Genomic DNA, 19,492 nt, shown 5'->3' with positions numbered 1-19,492 from the left:
AGGTAGTTCTTGTAGATCAAATTTAGACTTAGTCTGCAAGTTTAAAGTCATGCTTCTGCCTGCATGCATTGCTGAAATACCTCCATAGGGCAGCATGCCAAGGTTAACTGTGTTGTGTTTGTAAGCAGCGTTCTGAGTAGAGGAGATAATCATGTGACAGGGTGTGAACACATGCTCAACAAACTGATTATAACATGAACATGTTTCAATTTATCACATTTAACTTTAAGCGAGCAAACAGTAACTTTCTTTTCAAAACATGCACTCGATCAGACAGAAGCAAACGGTAAACAGTGTTAGTTATGCACATAATGAGTACCATCCAAAACTACAGAAAAGACAAAAAGCAAAGATACATTCTGTTTTATATTTGCTGCTAACTCAAAGGCATAAAATCTATCTCGTATATCATGATAGCAGTGATTTTGGACAGATGTTGTTTATCTGTGTAAGTCTATCAATTAAAAAAGTTTAAACAGTGAAGTAAGTCAGTAAACTTTTGTCAGCTGCAAATCTCATGGTGTCTTTCACATTATGAGTTCATCACATACCAAAGACAAATACTAGCTTCTGATTCTGCCTTAAAACTGATGCACTCAATGTTGCAGTCAAAATCAGTTTATTTTATTTCTCAGTTTATAGGCTTACTTACAGCAACTCAGAAAAAGAGCTGGTCAAAAGCTCGTTCAATTTGACCACTGGCTGACTGAATTTACAGATTAATTTAGTCAAACCAGTCAAATAAGTTGTATGAAGATCCAAATATTCTAACTTTTTTATTTCTTAAAAATTACATTTTAATTGGAGAAATTTAATAATGAAACTAAAGGAATTATGATTTGAACTATTAGTGCTACTTATATACTACACCTAAATAACTATAGAAAACTAGTACTGTTTTAATTGTGGCTACCCTTCTAAAGTTATTGCAAGTATCTTATAGTTAATTTTTTCTACAGAACTTCATTTAAAAAATTCAGATATTTTGGGTGACTGGTCATCAACTAGTTTTCATCGGTACAATCTCTACTTTCTACTTATAACGGAAATGTAATAACTCAGTATTTGATCCTTTAGGTAATTCTCTTATTTTGAAAAAGAATCTATAGAAGTTAACTTAATATCCTTTAAAAAAACTGAACACCAACAGTAGACAGCTACTCGACTCTAGGACATTATTTGCAAAGCAATGATTTTTAGCATCAGAGTTTCACTGACCAATAAGATTTGTTATGGATTTTTGATTGTTTTATCCAGAGTTTTTTCATTATCACTATGCCAAAATTGAAAAGGACACTGAACAGTTCAGTAGCCCTTGATTTCTTAAGGATTAAAATCACCCCATCTAGTGCTCTATCAGCTCCTCTAGAAGAGTAGCAGTCTCAGACACATGGGTTCATGTTTTAATTTCTCTCAGTCACAGTGGGGCTCTGTGGTGCAAGCTTGAGCCTTGAGGTTAAATTAGAGGAAAAAACGGGCATCTTTTATCCAGCGTTGTACCTGGAGCTGCCTCTCCAAGTACCGATCCAGAGCTTTAACCAATATCATGTTGGTCTGTTAAGCTTATCGGAGCTTAAAGGCAGTTCTGTTTTATGAGGACTGGACAAAGATCTATAGTTTCCAATGTAACTATTTGATTTCCAGGGTTCAAATTGATCAATTAAATTTCACTGGGAAAGAAGCACAGCACGTCTCTGGTGCAATCTGACTTTGGACAAAATGTTCAGTAGCACAGCTATGTCAAAACTAGTTTTAGGCAACACATCTGTGCTTCAGAACCCTGGATTCATCTTGTTGAGTAGCTGAGAAATTTTAAGTACGATACAGCCTGAAAAGCTCAGTACGCCAACTGAGAGGGAGCATAAATCTTATTTGGAAAAAATTAGAGAAAGAGCTTCTAGGATTCAATGACTTGAAGCAATTCTCTAAGGCAATTTAATGTCAGAATTAAATGAGAAGCTATTAACATACATTGAAGTTGCTCTGAAAAATGAAAGACACTAATAAAATGATAATCAAACCAGGGATACATGAAGGCTAATTGAAAAGGGAGGTGCTGTCACAGCAATGGGAAATATATGAGTTAACTTTTTGTATCTGGACTCTGGGACAGGCAGCACCTCCAAACTTCTGGTGATCCAAACCCCCCTCTCACAGTCTTATCTTCCTCCCTCCAAATTCCTACTCCAGTTAGAGGGGTCACCTACTTGTCAGTAGCTCTGATCAAAGGAGAGAAACCATTTAGCTGGGAAACCAGTAAGTGAGAATGATGGTACCAAATGTTCAGAATTTGTTTTTCTTTTTTTATGCTTTGTTTCCACTCACTCCTCTGCTGCCTCAAATTACTCATCATTGTACATATGCTCTGAAAAGCTTCTTATAACCTTTCTTGACTAGTTCATCTTACCCTGTTACGTATGGTCGTGTCTACACGAGGCCAGAGTTTCCAAACTGTACTGTATTATTTGGCCCCAAATATTTTCGCCCTCCAAGTTATCTGTCTACATGGAGGGTGTAACTTGAGGTAAGGCATGGTGACAACCGACCAGGTGTCTCCCACTGACAGCCAGTCATGAGGCTTTGATGAGGCTCCCTTCAATGGGACTGAGCACACCTATTTGAAACAGACATTCTGATGAAATACTTGGCAAGGCAGAACCAATTTCCACAGTGAGAAACTAACACCCACACCCACACTTATTAGTTCACGCTTTCCCTAACAATGATTCTTTTCTTGTCATGTAGACACGACCTACAAACAATATAATTATTTAGAAAAAGTACACCTGAAAACGCAAAATTCAAGGTTAAGGAAATATATATGATAAATGCAGTGACCTGTGCTTTCAGGAGGACACCAAGTAAAATAATAAAACTATTGAGTGAAAGACTCCAATGGTGTATTATTACCCAGAGTCCCAATTTACACTGAAGCTTTTAAACCTACAAAATGAGAAAAGCCTGTGTTTTCACAAAAAAAGAGCTTTAAGATTCTACGGTCAATGCAGGGCACACAAAGGCCACTCCATAATGATGGTCACTGGTCACAGTTCTAGAAAATGAATGACCAGATTCCTCTAAAAGAGAAATAATAGGCAACAAAAATAATTCTAGGCTTTATACATTTTTTTTTTACTCCTCAGTAATTATGCATTCCATGCTTCATTGTGACTTAATTTTTTATCTGAAATGGTATTCATTTCCTTTTTTGCTGCAATATACACACTAATTTGTACATTTGTAGTCTTTATAAAGACATCATCTATTTCTGTTGTCTGTAGTATGATTTGAATTTAAACATTTCTTTCTATATAAAGACTAACATTCTAAATGGCGGGATTTTTATTAAATAAAATAACATGTAGGGGGCATTCAGTGTCTGCTTGTTTTATTTTTCTGTTTCTTGTTGGGAAGATTATTACTCCTTTGCAGTAATAACTTTAGTAGTCCCAAAGCGGTAACTATATGCAAATTTTATAAACAAATTAGACCTGACTTTAATAAAAGTGTGCCCATGCAGAAAGGGGCAAAATACTCACTTTTTATGGATTCAATAAAAATCATACCCTTTAGGTCACCAGAGAACAGTTTTGTGCCTTCGGAGAGATAATTTGCCTTAATGGCCCGAAAGTGACTGAAGCACCATCCCATATAATCAAGTGAAATTCTTTCTTGCTAACAATATTTAGGCTAGATTTGATAAACAACTCACCTACAGGTGATGGACTCTACAAGAGCATTAAACAACATCCACGAAAAACTAAGGACCAATTCCCCGCAATATGAAGATAAACAAAATGCTGATCATCTATTCACCCATGTAGTTCATGCTTCACTACATGGACTTAGAAATGCCAATAAAATAAAACTAAAGGCAGGAGGGATATTCTTACAGAGAAATGCCAAACATACCCTGTCTAACCTTCTAGCTTCTATATGTCTAAGCAGCTGTTGTCTCCAGTCTGCAGGCATTTTACCACAGCTCTCCTCTCCCTTCACAGGAGTGGGCCTCGTCTTTATATCACTGTTATCTGATGGCTTGTCACCATAGTTACCCAAGTTATAGTCAGATGGTATTTTTTCCAAAAGAGCTGCCATAGTAGGCCTAGCTGAAACTGGTCTGGTTTGGGAGGCACCGTAACTCTCTGTACTGTAGCTTCTTGCAGACAATGGCCTCCTCTGGGTAAGGTTTTTAACCGGAAAACTTCCCGCCTGAGCTTTCACTTCTTGATATGAAGGGTGTTCGTCTTCATACCTGCCATTCCTTTTCAGGAACTGGGACTCAGTCACTGAAACGCTGCTTTGGCGATCCAGACCGCCCCTATACGGAGGTCTGCCGTACCGATCGCTCGGAGGCAGCTCGTGCGGTTCACTGACCCTTCTAAACATGGCCATTTCTGTGGCGCTCACCAGGGAGTCGGCTCTTCGCAAGAAGCCTGCCCTGGCCCCTTGGCTTGCAAACTGGGCATTCACCATAGCATCCTCATTGACAGATGGCTGGGAGAAGGAGAACATCTGCTCCATGGGCGGGTACCCTCTGTAAGCTCTCGGACTGATGAGATCCTTGGCGAGGCTCTTGCCGGGCGGCTGCATGTATTCGGCATTGTGTTGAAAAGGGGGCGGCATCCTCTTGTCGGCTTTCACTTCCACTGCTCCTTGGGGATTGAAGCTTTGGTCGAACTGGTAGACTTTCTTGGTCATGGACGCTTTCTGTGGTTGGGGCCCTTTACTGCCTCCATACGTGAGCATCTCGTCGTCCAGCATCGGGACCGACTGGCTGCGAGACATGCTGGACATGCCGTGTTCGGGCCCCAACAGCTTATCCGGTCGCTCGTGGCTCCCTAAGTGATCGCTTCCAGAAGCATAGTTTTCCAGTGGGATGTTATAAACCTTGTAGGTGCCAATGTCAATTTCATCGATACTCTGTGACTTTTTGAATTTGTTGGACTTAATGTCTTTCATGAGTGGGGACAGCCTCTCTGTGCTTTTGCTGATGGGAATGCCTTTAGAAGATTCCGGGCGGCAGTGGATTTGCGAAAAGACGTTGCCAAGACTCCTGTTGGGATTGGAATCGTGATACTCCCATGGTAGTCCTGGAGAAAAAGGACTAGGTATGTCAACGGAGTCTTTCATATGTTCTTTCCTTTCAGGCAATGGGCTGGTGGTGGGGGTGGTCTCTAACTTGGAAGGGAAAGCGGTCCTGTCTTCAAAAGGGCTAGGAGTCCTGGTCCAATTCTGCCAAGGATTGGAAGGAGGCACTTCTGTTTCCGGCGTGTGTCTGTTTGCAGACTGCTCAAGCTCCAGGGGAACTCCGACAATCCTGTCCTGCCTGATCAAAGGCCTGCGTCCATGAGCAGGTGGGTTTCTAGATTTGGAACCTAAGAGAGGATTGCTGTTGGCATTCTCGCCTGTGGTTTCCTCGCCAACAAACCCTGTGTTATCATAATGTGAGCCATCAGTCCAGTTGTCAGTGAAGGTGTCACTCATTGGCAGCCGGTCAGGGCGCTGTGGTAGATTCCCTGGGGGAACAGCCTCCCGCTGGCTGAGTAATGGCTTTGAATCAAGAGGCTGTGGGAAAGATTGTGTAATCCTGTAAAGACAATGGGAAGAAGTATGAAAATGGGTCTTTGCCAGAAAGGGAGCAAGCAGTCAAGAATGTCACCGTCCTTTGTTGAACTGCTCATTCACCCATACCTCTCTTATGATTAAGACCTCACTACCATTTCATGTCCAAAAAATCCACCCTTTACCCTGCTCTGACTTTAATTTCTTCCTAGTAATCAACAACTTCTAACATACTATATATTTTAGTTATCTATTATATTGTGTATTATCTTGTGTCCTCTGCTAGAATGTAAACTTACTAGTATGAGGGCAGAGATTTTTTTTTCTTCAGGCCCACCATTGTGGCTGGCACAGAGTAGGTATTAAAAATATATTTGTTGAGTGAATGAATGAATGAATGAACTATACAGTTCTTTGGTATTGGTCTTGTAGCCTGTCTGATAATTAGAATCACCTGACTCCTGGTCCCAGTTCCTGGAATTTCTGATTCATGACATTTACAAACTATTGGTCGAGCGTACCTGTTCTGTAAATGCTTGGTGTGCCTAATAAACCCAAACTGTCTTCAAATAAAATTTATTTGAAGACCAGGTATTGAAAATATTAAACCCATTGCATAGGGAACATACTCATGTACAGTGGGGCCTTGACTTATGAGTGTCCCAACTAACGAGTTTTTTGAGATATCTCGGCCTATTTTTTGCTTTGATTTGCGAGCTAAAATTCGGGTTACGAGCCAGCTTCAGATACCCCACCGCTAGCTGGCGCAGTGAACGTCACAGCGAACGCCACAGCATCAGCCCAGCATCATGTGTCTCACTCGTTCACTTCTTGATTTGACATACGAGTAATTTGAGTTACGAGCTCCATCACGGAATGAAATAAACTCGTAAGTCAAGGCCCCACTGTATCTTTATCTAGAATGCATATTGTATTATGTTCTATTTGACTCTATTATATTAGAGGCCCAGTGCACGAATTCATGCACCAGTGGGGTCCCTTGGCCTGGAGTTGGGATTGGGCTGAAGTTGGCTCTCTGACATCCCCCAAGGGGTCCAGGATTGCAAGAGGGCACAAGCCAGGTTAAGGAACTCCACCGGTGCACCATCGGGGCTAGGGAGGGAGGGATGGGGGAGGTTGGCCAGCCAGGGAGGGACTGTGGGAGGGCTCCAGGGCATGCCCGGCCCATCTTGCTCAGTCCCAATCAGCTGGACACCAGCAGCAAGCTAACCTACCCATCAGAGCGTGTGCCCCGATGGTCAATGCATGTCATAGCACTTGGTTGACCAGTCGACTGTTTGCCCCCTGGTGGTCAGTGCATGTCATAGCGAGTGGTTGAGTGGCCTTAGCATATCATTAACATATTATACTTTGATTGGTTGAACAGCTGACTGGTAGACTGGACACTTAGCATATTAAACATTTATTATATAGGGTGACTTTTGGTCATTGGCATGTTCATACCAGTGACCACAGTATGTCTAGAAGATGTCAATTTTTTAAAACCATTTGTACAATAATAATATTGAATTATATATCTTTTATCAGTGAGCAAAAGACTTTTAAGTGTTTTTGCTAATGAAAAAAGTACCTAAATTAATCTCAGCTTATAGAAAAAAAATAATGAATTTATAAGGAGTTAAGAGTTAATATTATCATGGGCATCAGTGAATAGAAAGTTATTTATTAATTACCAAACAATTTATGGCCAACAGTAGTGACAGTATCAGTAAAATATGAATGAAAGTCATTGTTTAGTTATATCATACTAGTGGCCCAGTGCATGGATGCATGCACATTGAAAGGAAATTAATTAGAAGGTGACTGGCGGGGTGGGACTGGGTGAGATGGGCCGGACACACCCTGGAGCCAACCTTCCTCGGTCCCTCCTTGGCCAGCTGCACTTGGGGCAGAGCTGTGGCTCAAAGGGCATCTGTGGAGTGAGCGGGGTCCCTCTGGCAGGTTGGGTCCATTGGCCTGTTCTGCGGGGCCTGCGGGGCCTGCAGGGCCTGCGAGGATTGGGCTGAAACTGGCTTTCCAACATCCCACAAGGGGTCCCGGAGTGCGAGAGTTGTTGTCATTGGGCAGCTCCTGTGTTGAGCATCTGCCTCCTGGTGATCAGTGCACGTCATACCTACCGGCCCGTTGGCTGGTTGCTTAGCCTTTTATATATATATATATATACATATATATATACATATGTATATATGTATATATATATGTATATATATATATAGATGATTATTTTTATTTGCTATTTGTAGTGTAAAACAGTAACAAGTTACAAAACAAGGAATCAGAACTGGGCAAATACTACCTCATCGAGTCACTTTATTGTGGTCTGTGACTTTAGTTGTTTTCGTGCGTAAAATGGAGGTAATATAGAGTAGGATCCATTTTGGAAAGATTAAATACTTTCACCTATATTCTAACTTTTCCAGGTAGTGATAAAATGATGATAGCAATGAAAAGTTTATTGAACGTTTACTTTGTACTAGGCATACAAGGGCTTTACATACATCTTGCTTTAATCCAGTGGTCCTCAGCCTTCTGGCCCTTTAAATACAGTTCCTCATGTTGTGACCCAACCATAACATCATTTTCGTTGCTACTTCGTAACTGTAATGTTGCTACTGTTATGAATTGTAATGTAAATATTCGATATGCAGGATGGTCTTAGGCGACCCCTGTGAAAGGGTCATTTGACCGCCAAAGGGGTCGCGACCCACAGTTTGAGAACCGCTGCTTTATCCATAACACCATTATGAGTGGTGAAATGACTACATAAATATAATAAGTATTGGGAAAAAATTTTTGTTTAAAAATTGTTGTTCTGTTCTATCATCTCAACCTGTTACTAATCTACAATCTCTCCCTTAAACAATGGCTTTGCTTTATAGAATGGATTCAAGGTACTCTTGGAAATCCCAGGGGCCTCTATTTGCTTACCTGCCCCTTCCATTTTCTATGTAACTCATGTGCTGATACAATTCCAAAGTTAAGATGATTTCATTTCAATAAGTTGCTGAAAATAACCATTTGGGAACAGAAAAGAGGGAATTCTGAAAACACACCTGTTACCCCACAAAGAACTATGTACTGCATCTTTAGCTGTTGTCTGCAAGGACCCCACTTTAACCCGGGCGTTAGAGGATCCTGAGGAAGCCTGGGAGGGCGAGTAGTCTGAGTAAGTGCCTGAGGAAACACTGTTATTCAGACAGTGAGTTTTGTCAACTTCAGACTCATCAGTTGATTCTGAAACGTAAAGGGAAAATATTACAATGCTCTGAACACGGACAATTATAAACACAGAAAAGTAAGGATAAAAACAGATAGCATATCGATAAATGTTAGAAGTACATAATTGTAAAATTTTTCTATAGACTATGGTGTATCATAATTTACAACTGGCGATTCATCATGCACATGCATTTGTGGCGTATTTTACACATCAGGTTCACAAGGTTACCTTTTTTGTCCTTCCCTAGCAGAACAAGTTTGGGTGGGTACAGAGGGGTCTCAGCTAATGAAGGGTGAAGCTCCCCAATCCTCATATCATTAGCTGGATGAACAAAAGAATCCTGAGAGATATAATAATATAGGACAAGGAAAGTAAACATTTAAAACAATGGTTAACCAAGATGGCAATACTTTATTTGGTTCAGATTTAAAGATGGGGTTTCTAAAACTTAAATCCCTGTGGAGCACTGGGAGTAGTGAATCCTATGTATCTCTAAGGTAAGCCCTGATTTTTTTTTTAATTTAAATGAATACATTTATTCATCAGACATTTGTTGAATGCTGTTTATATGCCTGACACTGTGCAAAGAACTGTACAAGTTCCAAAGAAAGACAAGATGTCACCCATACTGCTGGGAATTTATAATCTAGTTGGGGAGATGAGATATAACTCATTATAGCACAGGATTCAATTATGATAAGCCTTATATGAGTAATATGATACATATAATATAAGCCATGTAGGAGTTCAAAGGGGAAAACTTCTTAAGAGTTTTAAAAAGAAAGTATATCACTGATTAGCTGGAATTTTTTAAAATCCTTAGCTATATTAATGCAAAACTGGATCCGCTAAGGCTTGCTTTTACCACCAATCTCCCTTTTAATTCCTACTGTTTCCCAAGTGATCCCAAGTTCTTTCATTCTATCATGCTTTGTTCCTAAGCTTTCTCATATCAGTCTAGCCTGCTAAATCTTCATTCTAAATCCATCCATTGAGTGTAATGAGCAACATTGGCATGAGAATAGAACTGTATAATGACAATTTAACATGTAAAAAAATCTATAAATTTACAGCTTCTATAATTCAAATTATTATTCCCAGGTAACCATGTAGTGGTAGAGAATTAGGGAAGACCAAAATACCAAATTCTCACTTTTTTTCTAGATATTTTAAAAAATGGCTTGTCTATGTATCTACTGATGTAAATTTATGCACAGCAGTTATCTTTATGTCTATTGTCCCTTAATATTTAGTTTAATTGGAAATAAAAAATATAATTTTCAGGTTTATTTTCATTTATTAGTACTTGCTAGTTTGGAACATTAATATAACATATTTGGAAATATTTTATTAATTCAGAGAAAGAATATACTTGAGGACAAAAATATAAAAAATGCGCTGGTCCTGCCTGATGATTAATCTGTGAGTAATGATCAGATAGAAGCTCTTATTATAAATGTTATGGTCTCCCTAGTGACAGGCTTAGGGCTTTGGGTATTGCAGAGAAACATCCATTTCTTTAAATCTTGGCTTAAGTTCTATCTTTTGGGTTGTTTTTGGTTAGGTTGATATGGAAATATTTGCCTGTGAAAAACCTGGGTAGACTTGATACTTTTGTTTTTGTGTTTAAAGAATATTTTAGGGGAAGAAGACTAAAGATCATCTAGTTGATCTTTTCATTTCATTTCCTAGAGGTGGATTCTGAGACTCAGCAAGGTTGACACAGACAGACAAAAGCCCAGCATGGAGGCATGATTCCACCGGGCTCTGGTCCAGTGATCTCCACGAATATAGTGCTGCTTCCTGGTGAGCTCAGCTGGGAGAACAGCAGACACTTAAAATGCAGTGTCAGATTTGAAGAGGGATAGGAAAGAGTGGGATTGATGGACATACTGGAGATGAAGAGGAAAATAGGTGTTTTTGTAGATTTTGAAAGTTGTTTCAAAGAAACTTATGACAAAATTTTAAGTTGGAAGAACAGAGAATAAAAGTTTACACATCTTTGGAGAAATGTATAAGTAGAAACAGATGCAAGTTTGATAAGTGGGATCATGAAAGGCATAAAATATATAGACTTTCAAAAAAGTGTCAGTGACAAGGTGGCCTATTTCCATTTTATTCCTGCTTTACCATTTATTGACCAGGTTACCTTGGGAAAGTAAATGTAACTCTCTACATTTTATTCAATTCATCAATAAAATGAAGGTAATTGAAAATAAGAAACTGTGCAAATTTCTGTCTAGTACTAATATTCTATAAGTACAAGTATAGCTTATTTGTTGAAATAATATTAAAATACTCTTATGACATTTAATATTGAAGTACAGGCCTTTTGTTTTAGTCAAAATAACAAACCAAATAGTTGTACAATGCAGAAATGTAAATATAATAAAGGGTTTTACTTTTTTTTCCCATTATGCCTTAGACATTCAATAATTATCTTATATGTTTAGACCAAACTTTCACACTTATACCCCAACTGGTTCATAGATGGCCATCTTCTCTCTGTGACCTCACATGATGTATGGAAGGGGTTAGGGAGCAATCTGGGTCTCTTATAATCTCATTAATGATGGCTCTACCCTTACTAATCACCTACCAAAGAGCCCACCTCCAAATACCATCACATAGGTTTTAACATATTAATTTTTGCGGAGATACAAAAATTCAGTCTGTAGCACCAGCTCTTTAAAATAGCTAGAAATTCCTCATTTTTTAATTTTCAGGATAAAGATTATTACCTCAACAGAAAGGCCTTCCTTGGTCACCCTGATCAATAGGACCCTCTGATCACCCTGCTTATTTGCATTAAATATAATAAAAACATTTATTATTATTTAATTTATTAACTGCAGCCTGAGTTTCGTGAGGGCAGGGCCCACGTCTGTTTTGTCCACTATTGTCCTCTCAGTGTCTAGCACAGTGCCTGCTATAGAGCAGGGGCACAATAAATATGTGCTGAATAAGTGAATGACTGATATGGTCTAATGTTGTAACCCTGGTAACATGTTTTCATCCAATCAGAAGTTTATTGAAGGCCAAAACAGTTTCTCTGAATTTTTCTTGAATTAAGTGTTGGCTGCCATACCTGTACACATTTTATCACTTGTTTGTTGAATCAAATGTATTTTCACAACATCAATCTACCATATGGCCAATAAAATAGAATCCTTCTTAACTCTGATGGTCTAATACAATATATTATGGATATGAATACATTAATATAATATTATGAATAAAGTTAAAATATAGTGATGGAGGATATTGTGGAGTGAGGAATGCAGGGAGAGAGGAGAGAAGGAAGAAGGGAGAAGGGTACAGTGAATAAAGCTCTGACATAAAACAATTAAAGGCCAGAAGTTCCTGAATTCCTGGTATACAAATGCCTTTGGTGTCTTAATAATTTTGATACATGGACCCTAGACTAAAGAAATACCTAACAGTCCCATTTATTAAGTAATTAGGTCCAAACTTGTATATATGTTTATGACCTACTTTGTGATATTTACTTTATGTTTAAATAACCAAAACTACTTATTAATGGAATGTGTGCACCTATTGGACACCACGTCTACCTTCTCAAACCTTGGAATCATATTAGATACTACCACTCTAATTTCTGTTTCACGTTGATTTTCTGGGGACACTTGATGTTTGATCACAGCAACTGCTTCAAGTAACTTTTTAACTGATTGGCAATGATTGCTTATCTCTCTAATTTCTTAGATTATTACATTCTCCATCACACAAGTAACCATATGATCATATTTCATATTATATATTCTCTACTTACTTCATCTTTGTTAAGTGTACCTGGCAAGGCCCTAAATTAGTTGGGGATTATGCACGCATTTTTATATTTCTTCTTTCTCTCTCACAGTGTTTAGCACAGTGCTAAATATACAGTTGGTGTTTAATCAATGCAATAAATTGATGCTCTAAAATGCAGATTTGTAAAAGAGTTTCACCAATCTAGATTTTAGAGAAAGAGGTATAGTAACTTCTAGATGTTTTCATAAAAATTAAGTATCTAATAAAGATAAAAAGGTGATAAGCAAATTATCTGAAGTGTTGATGAGATAGTGCAGAGAGGTGGCATACATGTAGTTGAATTCTTTTCAGAACAAACAAATTGATAAGGATGAATATCTAATACAAAATATGGGACTTAAACTCCCATTACTAGATTGAGAAAAGCTAAATTTCCAAGTTATCTCCCTTTTTTTTTGTTGTTTATAGTAGTGCTTCCTAGAAGATTGTAACCTAAACACAAAAATATTTGAAAAATTTTTGGCTTATAATCTGATCAGGAATTTTACTGAGATTTGCAGAATAAAAAAAATCTTCAGTTAGTCTCTTCTAATGACTCATACAATAAAAGTTTGAGGTTGCCAAAAGACTATCATGAAAATGATATAATGCATGTACTGGCTGGGTGAGCAAATTATTTTTTCTGTGTATATTGGAACTTTTGGAGCTGTATTAATGCTTTTAGGCCATGAGGGTATCACTTATCTGTGATTTATTAAATGCAACTCTCATAGTTTGAAAGAGTAGAGACACTCCATTTATATTTTGGGAAACAAAATGTACTTTTAAAGGAAGATCTATTCAGTTAAAAAAAACCCACACATATGACTTAGTAATTCCGAAAAATCCAAACCACACTGGCAATTACCAATAACCTTGAAATACCTCCATTGTAATCTCCTTTGGGGCTACAGGCCACTTGTGTTCATATTTTTCTTTCACAGTTTGCTCCGTGTTAGCAGTTGGATTTGAATTCTCAATACGCACTCCATGGCTTGGCTTACCCACCAGATTTTGAACAGATTTTACCATATTCTTTAAATCCTCTGGGTAAGGAGTTGGATATCGTTTTAGGTTTATTTCAACCTAGAAGTTTATAAAAAGAAATTTAATATCAAAATACCTTCAGCAAGCATGTTCACAAAACTACTGCACTTTATGTGTAGTAGTAGAACCAAATGCAGTATAGTGAGTGCTGAGCTGGCTGAGAAACTGTTCTGTAGAGTAGAACACTTAGAGTTCTTCTCTTATTCTGCATGTGGGATTTTTTCTCACCCCTGCCCACCCTTCTAGATTAAATACAATTTTTGGATTATATCCTATCTTTAGACCTACCCTATAATGGTTGAAATAGCAGTACATCCAACACTTAAGTGACAGTTAATCTCTGAAAAATGTAATTGTGACTCTCATTTGCTTTTATATTTTCTTGAGAGGCTGTCCTTTTCCCTACATAAATTATTTATAAGTAATTATTTTGATATTAAAAATATCAATGCAGGTGATGAAGGAGACCCCAAAAGATTTATAAGTAGGATGAGTTATCACTTATTTAAAAACTCAGGAGGGGACAATATCTGCTACTCAAATATGCTTCCGCTTTCTGTTAATTGGTATGTTACATCAAAAGGTAGGGTAGCTAATTCTTGTTAACATTTAAGAAAACATATTTCAGGGTGGCTTTAAATTTAATTTTTACCCTAATAAAGTAACATGCTTTGTAGATAGTGTCTTACACTAAAGAGAAATAAAAAAATTTTCTAAGACATTCTAGGCAAACGTAAAATTTGGCTTATGTTTATTCAGATATTATTTCTATACTTGAACTCCTCTTTGGTGTATTAATCTGACTTTAGAAACATATATTAATGATTATTTTTCCCATTTAACTTAGAGAGAGAAAATGTAAGATATTCCATATAGAATATTGAAACATCAGAGTACTTACATGGAATAGATAAAAACTGTTCATGCTGATTAAAAGGGAGCAGGAGGAAAAATAAGGGGCAGATTTACTTGGCCAGGCTTGTTCCAAAAATTATGCCTTTTTGTATCTGAGTAGAACCAACTTTACAAAATGGAATGGTTTATGTGATTGTGGCGAGTATGTGTCTGTGAAAGTGTGTGGGGGTTGAGGAGGAGCAAGTGGAAGAGAAGTTGAAGGAGGAAGAGTGGGAATGAGAGAGAGAAAAAGAAAGCGGGAAGGGCACAGGTATATACACCCCCACACACCCATGTAATTCATGGGATGTAAGAAACCATGATAGTGGTATAGATCTGAGGATTATGAATATGAAATCAAACACTTTTGCTCATCTGCAGTTTTAGCAAATCCACCAACTTTGTTATTCTAGTGTTTCGTCTTTCTTTTGGCTCATTTTCCTTCTCAAATATTGGCATTGGATGATTTCTAACATTCCTTTCAGTAAAAAATACAAAATTATTTTCCCAGTTACTTTGGAAAGCTGATGAAAAACCAGATAATTAATTTTGCTAGTGTATGTATTGTTTAAATGTAATTTAATCTCTTATACTCCCAAATAAATAAGGATGACATTAATAATATATAGAAATTAAGTTATAAAAATATAACTCAAGAAAAAGTTCGACTTTACAGAAAAAGTGTAAGTTGTTAGAGTGTAATATAAATATATTTCAGGGCACTTAATTTATATGCATTCTTAAATAAACATAAAAAGAATGATATCAATGCTAGACAAAGTCTATTGGGATGCATGCATCTTGGATCTGCTGTTTAAACTGTAGTAGAAATGTTAATCACTAATTAAATCTAAGTTTAAAATTTTATTGTTGAACTTGTTTAAAAGCATTTGATATCAAAGGACTAAAAAGCAAATACTACATTTAAAACGTAAACTATAGAATGGTACAACTATAATGCCAATTAAAACATCTTTTAATTTTTAATAATTAGCAACATATGAATGAGAAATAATTCTCAAGTAGGGCACTAAGTTAAAATTCTATGTTCCTTAAAATATCTTCAATGCTGAAATTGCTTCTAATTAAATCAAAGGGAAAAATGTGAAGCATTCTTCTTTAATTGAATTAAATACTTCACTGAATAATGTAATATATTTTTGTAGATGCTATGTCCCATCTGACACAATTATATGGCTATTTACTAATGGCTACAGTACGAATATTTTCTGTTTATTTTATAAGCAAATTAATGCAATATTTTGTTCACATCACCAGAATATGTTTGAGTATTTCATCTCTATAAGTATTTTTAAATCTAGAAACAGAAGTGGATTTACCATGAAGTTAATGAAGCTTGTGCTTTAGGGCCTGTCACTTGCATGGGTTGCTTCCAAAGCCTTGTGAGAGGCCCTGCTTATGTATTACACAGTTATTTTATATTCTTTTCCTTAAAGAGGCCCCTCTTAAAACTGTGGAAACTTCAGGTCTCATAAAACTTAGATTTGTTCTATCTATACAATAAGCTCCTTGCTTTCCATTTATTAGTCTACCAGCAGAACCTAAATTTAAGCCAGATTTCTACTTATATAATACTAGAGGCCCAGTGCATGAAATTCATGCACAGGTAGGGTCCCTTTGGCTGCTGGCTGGGGCCTTCCTTTGTTCCGCCCTGCCCCCTGGTGGTCAGCACATGTCATAGCAAGCAATCAAACTCCCGGTAGGTTGAACTCCAGAGGGGACATTTTGCATATTAGGCTTTTATATATATAGATGGGAGTGATAATGTCTCTCCCACACGCTTATGCTAATCTGGAGCTAAAAGGAGATAATAAATGTGATAGTCCTTTGAAAATTTATAGATTCTATGCAGAGGTTAGATACTGTTTCTAATATATTCTATTTATGTATTTTTAAAATCTGGATTCCTTTGGTAATATAGATTCTACTATATATGTCTAACTGCAATACCATACTGAGTGATTTTTTTTCAGATTGCATGCAGCAACACTATCATTTATTTAGTATTTGCCATGTGTTAGGCACCAGGCAAAATGTTTTATAAGGATATTTAACTTATTATTAGCTATTTATATAATACACATTTCATTATTTACCACAATTTTAAATATAAATAATAAATTATTAATTAATAATTATGATAAATTATAATTACATATCATTTAATTTTCACAAGTCATTATAGCACCTGTTCCTATTTAATGGAAAAAAACAACAACCCAGGGCTCAAACAGTATAAGTTTCTTGCCCAAGATCACATTGCTAGTAGGTATCAAAGCCCAAATTCAAACTCAGGCCTTTCAGTCAAAAGTTTATGCTACACAAATATTACTTGACTCAGAGCTATTCTCTGGTACAGGTGTGGCACATATTTGTACTCTCTTGTGGAAGAAATACTATAAGTCTAAAATTTTAATTTTATTGATTAAATAACATAATTTCAATTTTTTACAACATGAAGCTAACATGATAGTTTATAATTTATTTTTAAATTAAACTATAATTTTATAATTTTGTTATATTTGTAAGCTCTGTAAAAGCATATTTTATACCATTTCCCAGATTGTTTTTCCTTTCTACTCTTCAACTCATGTGTGCTGTACTTCAGAAATGAACAAACATGATCATAAACACAATTATATTAATAGGTCAGCAATGCCCAAATACAAAAGCAGTTTCTTTATATTTCTAAATATGTAGGCTAGGAATATTCCTTTATTCTAATATAGGATAATTATATATGTTCATTCACTTATTATACACATAGGTGGGAAAAATCTGTCAATTATGCTCTTACCAAAATGTTGTGTATATCACTCACCATAAAGTATTTGCTCATTTCACATATACATTTTACTAAAATGCAAAATTTTTACTGAAATGCTATTTTACTTAAATTTTGGAAAATATAAGCTTTTCATAAAATTCTATATATCTTAGATCTAAATAAAGTGCAGTAAATGCAAATAGCAGCTGCAAGATGTTGGAGACTCCCCCAAAATGTAGCAATGAAGAAAGAATTAGTGTTAATAGCTAGGGCATTTAGAAGTGATACTTGAATTCACACAGAACTGTGCTTTTCTTATATAATGATTAAATTCTATTTTGATTTGTTTGTAAATTCCAGTAAGAGAAATAATAGTTAATGCTATGATTATTAATTGTTAAATATCTTATTCTAGGAATTAATTAGAACATTTTACACACAAAGAAAACATATAGCAGTTTTAGTTAGGAAAATGCATTCTCAGCTTGCCTTATATTGCAGAAAAAATATAAGACAATAAGAATCTAGTCCATTACATGTGGATGGTAAAGTTTACAAAAAATGCAGTGTTCTTTCACATCCCATCAAGACTTTTCCCCCCCACATTAAACTCTTGAATCCAACCCACAGAGATAAAGAAACCCTATTTGCCACAACTCCCAAACCAATCTTCTCTTACAGGAATTCTCATCATCTGTGCCTTCAAATTAAAGGTAAATTGATGCTTTTCAACAGACACCATCTTTGTGCTTAAAGTTCACTCTCAGCAAATCTCAATTTAAATCTCATTCTATTTTAAGAATCAAGTTTAGTTATTTAATCTCCCCCAGAATTAATATTTTTTAAAAATGTATGCATGTGTGAGGACAATTTAGATTTTTCTCAACAGCGTCATCAACATTCTGCTTGACTATTGGTATTCCCACACTTTAAATAAAAAGAAATCTTTAAAAATAAAAACATAAAAAATGAAGCACCCACCTCAAAAACCATGCCAGTTACCCCCCCATTAGGCACTTCATATTATGTTCCCTCCCCTCTGACTCAGGTCTCCCCGCCCCATTTCCAATGTCAATGAACAAAAATTAAATGGGGATCAAACATTGGCAGTTGGTAAGTTTCTATGATCAACATTTCTTACCCCAAATCATGCAGAACATACCCCTTAAACCACTGTTCCAAGGTTGCCTCTACATGGGGGATTCTCCTACCCCAAACACCTAGGCCTACCTGTCTGCCACTTAGAGAGGGAAGAGTGGTGGATTGTGCTGCAACTGGCAATGGAGTGCACATGCTCCTTTCCTGCTGGAGGCCACTTATACAACCCCATGCCAGCTGTGGGTCATTCTGGGGGACGGGCATATCTTGGATCTGCTGATCACACCTGGCCCATGGTGTGCAGCAATCGCCAGACAGTCTGGCAGGTTGGAGAGTAATCCCACGCTGGCCCCTTTCCCAGGGGGCTTGGCAGGAGTGATCCTGTGGGAGAAGGAATCTCCATTTTCTGGGAGAAAGAGGAGCACTGTAGCAATACTTTCACTTTATCATTTTTCTACTCTTGATTTTTTTTTCATTCTGGGTAATGCATTTAAAATAACCATCAGAAAAATTAGTTTTAATTCCTGTAATAAAATGGTACCAATATCATATGAAGCTAAAGTGTTGCAATTTCTTCACACAAGGCAGCATTCATATTGCACTGTACACACTATCAGTAAGGCATTATAGTCTAGTCCATTTGGAAGTTGGTGGCATAGGTCACTGGTTCCTTTTTAAATTGTATGTAAATTAAAGGTAAAATTGTGTGAGGTTGAATGTACATGTAATGAACCAGAAAAGTGTGATTTAGTTTAAGATTTCAGCATATTCCATGCATCATATTTTCTATGATGATTTATTTAGAAGTTTGTTTGTGTTCTAATTTGTCTAATAGCCAATGGCATTGGAAATATTCAAACTAGTCAAAGTAAAGTAGAATGAGATTTAGGAAACACATATGGTTTTACCAAAATATAAATAAAGCAAATATAAATGAACACAGAGAAAAATGCACTCTAAAATATAATGAATGTACTCTGATTATAAATAGACCTGAGCACATAACACACAAACAGGACTTCTAAATAATTGTTTGCATTGACTATATT

General features: G+C 36.6%; 1 protein-coding gene across 4 annotated transcripts in view; it reads right to left on the bottom strand.

Annotated features, from left to right (window-relative positions):
* The window catches only part of LRRC7 (leucine rich repeat containing 7), a 479,490-nt gene that overhangs the window by 82,266 nt on the left and 377,732 nt on the right, over positions 1 to 19,492 (bottom strand). For all 4 annotated transcript variants that reach the window (XM_036352078.1, XM_036352079.1, XM_036352082.1 and 1 more), the window contains 5 exons: positions 18,576 to 18,824; positions 13,502 to 13,702; positions 9,035 to 9,146; positions 8,640 to 8,820; positions 3,913 to 5,590 (listed from right to left, as the gene is read on the bottom strand). In XM_036352078.1, the coding sequence (XP_036207971.1) occupies positions 3,913 to 5,590; positions 8,640 to 8,820; positions 9,035 to 9,146; positions 13,502 to 13,702; positions 18,576 to 18,824 (2,421 nt within the window). The remainder of the gene's footprint in view (positions 1 to 3,912; positions 5,591 to 8,639; positions 8,821 to 9,034; positions 9,147 to 13,501; positions 13,703 to 18,575; positions 18,825 to 19,492) is intronic.

This window comes from Myotis myotis, unplaced genomic scaffold, assembly GCF_014108235.1.
Source record: "Myotis myotis isolate mMyoMyo1 unplaced genomic scaffold, mMyoMyo1.p scaffold_m19_p_2, whole genome shotgun sequence".
Taxonomy (NCBI): Eukaryota; Metazoa; Chordata; class Mammalia; order Chiroptera; family Vespertilionidae; genus Myotis; species Myotis myotis.
This window is presented reverse-complemented; position numbering and strand designations above follow the sequence as displayed.